The following is an 8249-nucleotide window of genomic DNA, read 5'->3' as shown; positions in this document are numbered from 1 at the left end:
TCCAATTAGAGAAGCCATTATTAATTTTACAATTTAAACTTAGTTCATTCACTTAATTTACTTAATTCTCGGAATTTATTCAATATTAAATAATTGTGCTAAGAGTCGTCAAATTCATTAAATAATGGCAATGAGTTTGAGATTACCTCCTCTGCCATCGGTTAGAGACCTTACAAAGCTGTACAGACTCCAAGCCAAGAAACAATTGGCCCAAAATTTCTTGATGGACGAGAGGCTGACGAATAAAATAGTGCGACAGGCGGGTAATCTTCAGGGGTGGCAGGTGTTGGAGGTGGGTCCTGGACCTGGTGGAATAACCAGATCCATCATGAGAAAGTTACCGGACAGAATTATATTAGTTGAGAAGGACAAGAGGTTTGTAGAATAATTCACTCGTACTTCGGAAATTTCTTTTAATTCTGCTGACTTCATATGTGAATTCTGTTATTTTTAATCAACAGACTTTATTATAATTTTCGTGGTTCCAAACGACTTGATTATTAGAATTTATTTATTTTATTGAAACACCAATAGGATCCGAACTATACAGAAATGAAGAAGATTATATAATTAAGGCTCTTGGCACAAAATGGAATGTTTTACATCATCAATAATTATTGAATATAGAATACAGAAAATTGAATAAATCAAATTAATCATTTTTATTAAAAATACATGTTATTTACTTTGTTATTATTGTGGGATTATTATTCATTTTATCAGTTATTCTAATACTTTTTCTTTTTTAAAATAAAATCCTTTTATTTTCAAGCCTGAGAAGGACTAACTCATTAAATTTAACTGAGATGAAAGATTAATCTTTAAATAATCAATCTTTAATAATTAAGTTGTCTCCGGACATAATATTAATTCATATCAATGTCTTATGAGGACAATCTGGAGAATTGTCCAAGTTTTTTCCAATCTATTCTTCGCCTCTATTCATTAAAAAAGTTGATGCAAAAAATTTTACAAAATTTGAGCCGAGGAATTTCTACAAAAAAACACCTCAGTAGAATGAATTATGTAGAAAAATTGAATTCTATTTATTTCTGCTATGAAATATTTTCCATTGAACATTTCTCGTTAGAGCCAAAAGAATTGTCTAGCGCATTCGTAAGGTTTTTCTGTGAAATATCTCCTCGCTTTTTGAATTATTAGAACCTCACGAAATCATTGTAGATTTCAGCCAACATTGGAGATGTTGACGGAGGCATTTTCCACAGTTAACGGTAAAATGAACGTCTTCTACGATGACATTATGGGATTCGACTTTAGTAAAGTGTTCTCTGAGGAGGTCAAACGCGAGTGGAGTGACAAGAGCCCGAAGATACACATAATTGGAAATTTGCCGTTCAATGTTTCCACTCCACTCATCATCAGATGGCTGCATGACATTTCAGAGAAAAGGGGGGCTTGGGCTTTGGGGAGGGTCAGGCTGCTGCTGACTTTTCAGAAGGAAGTCGCAGAGAGGCTGGTTGCCCCACCAAGTGGAGCGCAGAGGTGTCGGTTATCGGTGATGGCCCAGGCCTGGACTAAACCCAAACTGAGGTTCGTTATTCCTGGGAGGGCTTTCATCCCTGAGCCCGATGTCGATGTTGGAGTGGTGACGTTTGATCCACTCGAGACCCCTAGGACTGATCATGAGTTCAGTTTCTTTGAGAAGGTGACGAGGCATTTGTTCTCCTTCAGGCAGAAATATTCCTTGGCGTGTGTCAAGTAAGATTTCATTTTGTTTGCATTTTTGGGGAGGAAAGGTCTTTCGATGAAAATTTCAGGAATTAGATTTTTTAGGTCTGTTCTCTGATCGCTTTAGGAGACATTTATTTATTGTGCTGATGAGTTTAATACTTCGGTTTTAATGTAGACAAATTAGAATTAATTAGGTTTTGATTTTTTTCATTGATGGAATCATCGAAAATGTCGTCATAACGCAACTCTCAATCGATTGACGTTAATTTTTGTTTACAAATGCAGAATACATGCGTGAATATGGCTAAATGAGATTCGCAAGTGCAACGGACCACCAATATATATAAGCTCTATGCAAATATTTGAAGAATTGTAATTCACACATTTGTAATTAAGTCATATCACGGGTTTTAGCGCTTTAAAGAATGATGTAAGAATCCTAGAACCTTCTGGAGTATTCTATACGAATTTCTCAAAACTAGACTTATTCCAAAGTTATCTAAATGATTGCTCAATTCTCTAGAAAATTTTGAATTAATCTAGACTCTTCTCGAAAACTCTTCTCTCCTCGGAAACTGAAAAAGTATTTATCCCGGGCGAACCCGCCCCTAAAATAAAGCCCTCAAAATTCACTTCACCTAATCTTCCAGAACACTATTTCCCTACGAACATCAGAATGACCTCGGCCTGATGATGTTCAAGCTCTCAGACTTGGACCCCACAATGAGGCCCATTGAGCTCACCGTCGAGGACATGCACAGACTAGCATCAGCCTACCAGTACCTCCTCGAGAAGCACCCGGAAATAAAAGATTACAACTACCGAGCCTCTCGGAAAGTTCTTTCGAAATGTCACACTAAAGAAATCCAAGTCGAGGAAATAGACGATATGTATTTAACAAGTGGAGTTGACACTCCCCCTCAAGCACAGGAAATGTCTTTAAATAAATAAACAGCCGAATTGAATTACGATTGTCTCACATTTTATTTGAATATCGCAGAGTTACAAAACCTGCAGAATAAGATCGACCAGGAATAATAATAATTCAGTGCAAATGTGAATATATACAGTGGTGGCTTAACATTTAGAAACAACAAATTATCGTACAATGGGATGAGAAACAATCTCCCCAAAATTTTCAATAAAATTTATAGAAATCCAATATCATCGAATCGTTGTATTGGGCCACTAAATACTGTGTACATTTTTTTTGTAAATTAAAAAATTGATTATTTGGAATAAAAAATAGAAATGTACAAATTTATAGTGATGCAGAAAATCTCTAGGTGGATAATATTGTGGCACAAAAAGAGGGGGAAGAGAGAGGAGAATGATTTGGTAATGAAGTGGTGAAACGATCACTCATGATTGAGATCGCCAAACGAATTAAAAATGATGTTAATTCATTACCTTTCATTCCTTCTCTGAATTAAGAGCAGACTGAATTTTTAAAGTCATGAACTATTGGAGTGAAAAAAAAGAATTGCAGTAAAAAATATTGAAGGGCACTTGGGAAATAAAATAGAGAAACTTTATCAGCTTTTATTAATTGGGAGGCGTTAAAGAAGAAGAAGAAACGTCAAAGAAGATAACAGAAATGCTAAAGAGAAAAGAATAATGTGAACTTCAAAGGAGATGCTTAGAAAAAAGCAAAGAACGTATGCAAAATAAAATGCATTGAAAAAAATGGAAATTCGTAACAACATTAATGATTTAATACTCAATTTTTGCACGTAATCTTCGTTATTACACATGTATAATCAATCTTCAATGCATGAGATCTCACTCCAGTAGCCCGCGACTCTAAAAACTGTCTCCCCTCAACGAAATAAAAAAAAACAACCATTTATCCCGGTTTTTAGAGAACCCCACCTCTGGCATTTGGCCTTTGAGGACAAAGGTCGAGTCTGGAAGTTAATTATTCGATTCGATTGAACCTAAGTTAAAAATAAAACCCAATAAGACCGGTCGATATCACAGCTACACAATTTTTTTTAAGTATTTCCAAGTATTCTGTAGGATTATTCAATTTTAAATAAGCTCTAGCACTAGAGTAATATATTAAGGACGTACTATTCATCGTGAAACTCGTCGATAACTGTTGTTCAGCAAGTGGACAATAGAAGGACTATTTTTTTCGACCACTGCATCATCTTTCGGTATTTGTTTACAGTTACGTAGGAAATTCAAGTTTCTGCAACGCACTATAATGGGATCTATTCCCTCGCAGTTTCGAGTTCATGATTTGGGGATTTTTTTTTTTGTTCGGAATTCTTGTTGACTCTTTCTCAGATTTTTTTCTGAGGCAGTTGTTGGGGGGAAAACGTTATTTGGTTAGCAAACCCTGGAGGAAGGGCCTCTCTCAACTTCTGGCGACGCCACATATCATTATGTTGGGGAGAGCTCCACGCCGCCTTCGCCAAGCGCCCAGGGATTGCGCGTGAGCTTGCAGGGTCTTGCACCATCTTTTTGTTCGATCACCATCCTCTGCCTGAAATATTTTTGAATTTTAATGCATCATTGGCTTTTGGGCCGAATGAAAGCTCTGAAATTCATAATTCAGCGATTTTTTCAAAGATATAGTGAGATAAGTGCTTTGACTTTTTTTTCTCCCGTGAAATGCTTTTCTACTTTTGTTGTCGAATATCAGAGCTTTCGGTTGAGTCCCATTTGATTCCAAGAATGAAGAATATTTTTTAAATCTGAAGTTAAAGAATATTTTTCAAATATGAAAAAACAATTATGAAGTTTACTTTTGGATGAAGATTAATGAAATAATTTGAAAATTGCAATTTTCGAAAATTACGAGCATTTTATATGAATAATTTGAAAACAATCAATTGTCCACCGTAAAAATCATTTATTCGAAATCGGAAAAAATTTATTCATATTCAGAATTTCACCAGAAATCGAGTTCATGCCTAAAAAAATGAGGTTTCCGAAAGTTTAACCGATTTCAATAATTTCTTTATAAAAAACGAATGTTTAAAAAAATAATAACTCTGTGCAAAACGTAATTTTAATGATGCTGAATATTCATGATTTTTTTCAAATTGTTCTCACGCAATTAATTTTTATTTGAATCTATTGTTACTCCATTCTTTTCTTCAGCAATTGGTTTTAGTGCTTTGCCTGTAAATTTTCATTCTCTCAAAACAGTTTCTCTTACTTTAAAGATGAATGTCTCCTTCGAAGACAATTCTTGGATTTCAAAGTAGTCTTCAAGATCTGTTTCACAGCATACGATGCATTTATCGAGGTACAATGGCTCCTGCAGAATTGAAAATTCACAACATTATTAAAGAAATCATGAAAATATTTTTGAAACTAGTCTAGTGTGTTTTCCATGAAATACTCACTCGGAGAAGAGAATACCGTCCAATTTTTTCTTTGACCAATAGTAGCGTCGCCTCTTTGATTCCAATTTGCCTCGGAAACAGAGAATCATCGTTGGTAGCCAGGAAATCAGTATTCGACTGCAAAGAAAATGAAAACGTGTTACTCCTTTAATTTTTTTGTGTTCCTCTCTGATTCAATCCAACAGCAGATGGTAATTCTCAATTGAATTTATCATGAAACATGAATATTTGTGGAAAATCTCACCTTCCCATTGGTGACAAGCATGGCAGTGACAGGTGCGAGTTTGACAGTCCTTCCTCTCTTCCAATTATTGTCTGTCGGCTGAGCAACGAGAAGCCGTCCCTCCAGGACAAATCTCGCCTCCTCGTGCGCCCATTCTAGTACCTCTACAGCCATCTAAATCCGAAAATTATTATTAATAATCCCCAACAAAGAGGAGCAACAAAAAAAATTAATTGGCCTCACTTTTCTCAATTTTATGTTCACCATGTCTTGCTCTCCATTGGATCGCCTGCCATTTTGAATTATTGAAATTCGCCGCCAAAGTTTTGTTGAAGTAACATCTTTGGCTTCCTGAATAAATATTCCATGTTTAATAATAACAACAGAAAAATCTAATGTAAAAGTGATGAATTGTAATTATGATGAAATGTTTATAATCTGTTGGTATTGTGATATTGGTCAATTCATCACTAAAAATTATCACATGGACACCTCATCATACGGACATTCCATCACTCGGACAATTCATCACATGGAAAATTCTTCACAATTAATCGATAAAAAATAAGCGGAATTAAACAGTGGGTATAATAAATAGTTTATTTCATCACGTAGTGTGTAAAGTGACATTTTACGCACGCAAAAGCCCACTTCACACGCATTGTGATGAAAAATAGCGTCCGACACTCGTGGGAAAAGTGTTCTTTGACCCGTGGGAGGGCAGCACTCGTCTTCGGCGAGCGCTACACACCTCCCACACGTAAAAAACCACTTTTCCGCACTCGTATCGAAATACACTATTTCATAATTGTGGAGAATATTTATTAACAACATCTGGCTTTGAATTTCCATTCCAATAATTGAATATCAAATGAATTCCGCAATTTTGTTTGACGACATTAGACTCATCATTAAATATTTCAATAATGTTTTTCTTCTTCACTTTCATTGTAAAGACTCAATAAATCAGGAAGTAATTAAGAATTAGACGAATTTTACGTGTGAGGAGCGTCCACAAGATGCTGAATTGAGCTGTAATAATTTTAGGTGAAATCCACTTCAATTTTCATCAACTTACTGCATTCATATGCTCCAGATGTAATTCAATGTTGGCCTGAGCCTGTTGTAGCCTCTTCCTCGCCTCCTGCACATCCCCCCTACCAACGGGTGTGGCCTTGAGGAGACGAGCGAGCAGCAGTGGATACTTGGTGACCCTCTGCACAGGCACCATCAGAAACGAATTCAAGTTCATTCTCCGCAATACTGTATTCTCCATCTGCGAGACTTTGAGAAATATCCTTAGCAGCTCCTTCTCCTTCTCCAGATTCTGGAGGAGGAGACTAGCACCCCCCTGTCTCGTGCAGTAGCTCTCGAAGGCGTGCAGCATGCGTTCAGACTCGAGGAAGAATTTCCCCACGTCGACGCCAACCAGATCCTCATCACCAGCCATCTGGCTCATCTCCACCGCCTCCCTCAGTTTCTCAGCCAAAACGAGATTGTGCTCAAGCAGTTCCTCGACATTCAGAAATATTGCCGACAACTGTTCGGGTGTCAAAAGTCCGGCGCGCAGCATCGGCCGATGAAATTCCTCGAGAATAATTCTCAAGTCCCTTCCATATTTCTGCTCAGTCTCAACGATTTCCGTTATTATTTCTTTTCTTTCCGCGCGCTTCTTCGAGCACTTTCGACAGACAAATGGAGCGTAAACAACGCCGCTGCAATAATTCAATAAAAGCAGCATTGAAAAAATTTAATTTCCATCATTTAGTTTCATAAATTAATGTCGTTATCAATTAACGCGACGTCGGAGTTGGTCTTTTGCCTGGAAAAAAATTTACCGACTTTCTCAACCTGTTCAAGTATCACCATGATATATATTAAAACCGATAATAAATGCTAAACGGCGTATGCGACCCGATTACTATTTTACTTTTAACGATTCGGTATTTAAAAGGAGCACCACTTGTTCGTGCATTTTAAGAGACTTTGACGTCTGATTGCAATACCTCAGGCAAAAGTATCACGTTTACATTTCATTTTGTTAATACTTTCACCCGTCTGCAGATTCTATTTTAGGTGACATCTCACACTACTACATTTTCGTGCGGGTTTTCCGCTTTAGCGAAAGCTTTATCAAATCACAGTAGTGAGTTTAAGTCTCAATCATGGTTGAAGTTATTCGTTAATAATTGAAACGGGACGTTAATATGTTATTGGCACATGTGAATGACTTTTCGGCCAACAAATTAATAATTTACCTCCGACCAAATATAATTTTTGACAATATACTTCAGTCCGTTAAATATCGATTATAGACGTGTAAAAAAAATTCAGTTGAATTAGCGCAAAAAAATTATTTATTGTTCGTTTATAAAAAAATGTATAGAATAACAATTATCGGTTCTTTTTTTTTAAGTTTGACGTCTGAATAAACATTCATTTTTATTCATTTTTCTATTTTATTCATTTGGTCAAATGAAAAAATTCGGTATCCGTGCAAAATATTATTTTTTGGACACTAATTCTTCGTTTAATATTAGTCCCCCCTTGGGGAGTCCTTGTAACCCTTTTGCAAGGTTGGAAAATCGTCGATTTTCTAAAAGAGAAAACGAATGTGTCAAAAACTACTTAATGATTTAAATTCTTGTTAGGCTTAATCGAGAGCGTCGATTGAGGTCTAGGTTCGGTTCCAATTTCATAAGATTCTATGAATTGATCATGAAGAAATCCTCCAATCACCGTGACGACATGTACTTTTTAAGATTTTTGAAAACATTATGTTTCGTTTTTTTTTCTGAAAGTTTAAACAATTTCAATTATTTATTCATAAACAACGAATGCCAAAAAAAATAATTCATGATTTGATGATTGAAAATGCTTGAATCTAGTGTGGTCTGTGCCAAACTGTAAAAGACACTTTGGCCATTCTTAAATTCAGAATCAATATACTTTGGCCATTCAAACGTTTTGCGATC

General features: G+C 36.0%; 2 protein-coding genes across 2 annotated transcripts in view; one reads left to right on the top strand and one right to left on the bottom strand.

Annotated features, from left to right (window-relative positions):
• Positions 1-2660, top strand: LOC107040045 (dimethyladenosine transferase 1, mitochondrial). The gene is made up of 3 exons (XM_015259962.2): positions 1-375; positions 1183-1719; positions 2343-2660. Exons 1-3 carry the CDS (start codon positions 125-127, stop codon positions 2641-2643), a joined length of 1089 nt encoding a protein of 362 aa, XP_015115448.1. The 5' UTR covers positions 1-124; the 3' UTR covers positions 2644-2660.
• The window catches only part of LOC107040044, a 53805-nt gene continuing 48208 nt past the window's right edge, over positions 2653-8249 (bottom strand). The window contains exons 7-12 of the mRNA XM_015259961.2: positions 6353-6989; positions 5518-5625; positions 5296-5448; positions 5052-5168; positions 4862-4963; positions 2653-4183 (exon numbers count right to left, since the gene is read on the bottom strand). Of these exons, the coding sequence (XP_015115447.1) occupies positions 4055-4183; positions 4862-4963; positions 5052-5168; positions 5296-5448; positions 5518-5625; positions 6353-6989 (1246 nt within the window). The 3' untranslated portion in view covers positions 2653-4054. The remainder of the gene's footprint in view (positions 4184-4861; positions 4964-5051; positions 5169-5295; positions 5449-5517; positions 5626-6352; positions 6990-8249) is intronic.

Source organism: Diachasma alloeum, unplaced genomic scaffold, assembly GCF_001412515.2.
Source record: "Diachasma alloeum isolate Michigan unplaced genomic scaffold, Dall2.0 Dall_scaffold_00315, whole genome shotgun sequence".
Classification (NCBI taxonomy): Eukaryota; Metazoa; Arthropoda; class Insecta; order Hymenoptera; family Braconidae; genus Diachasma; species Diachasma alloeum.
Note: the sequence above shows the minus strand (reverse complement) of the source record. Positions and strands in the feature narration are given on the sequence as shown.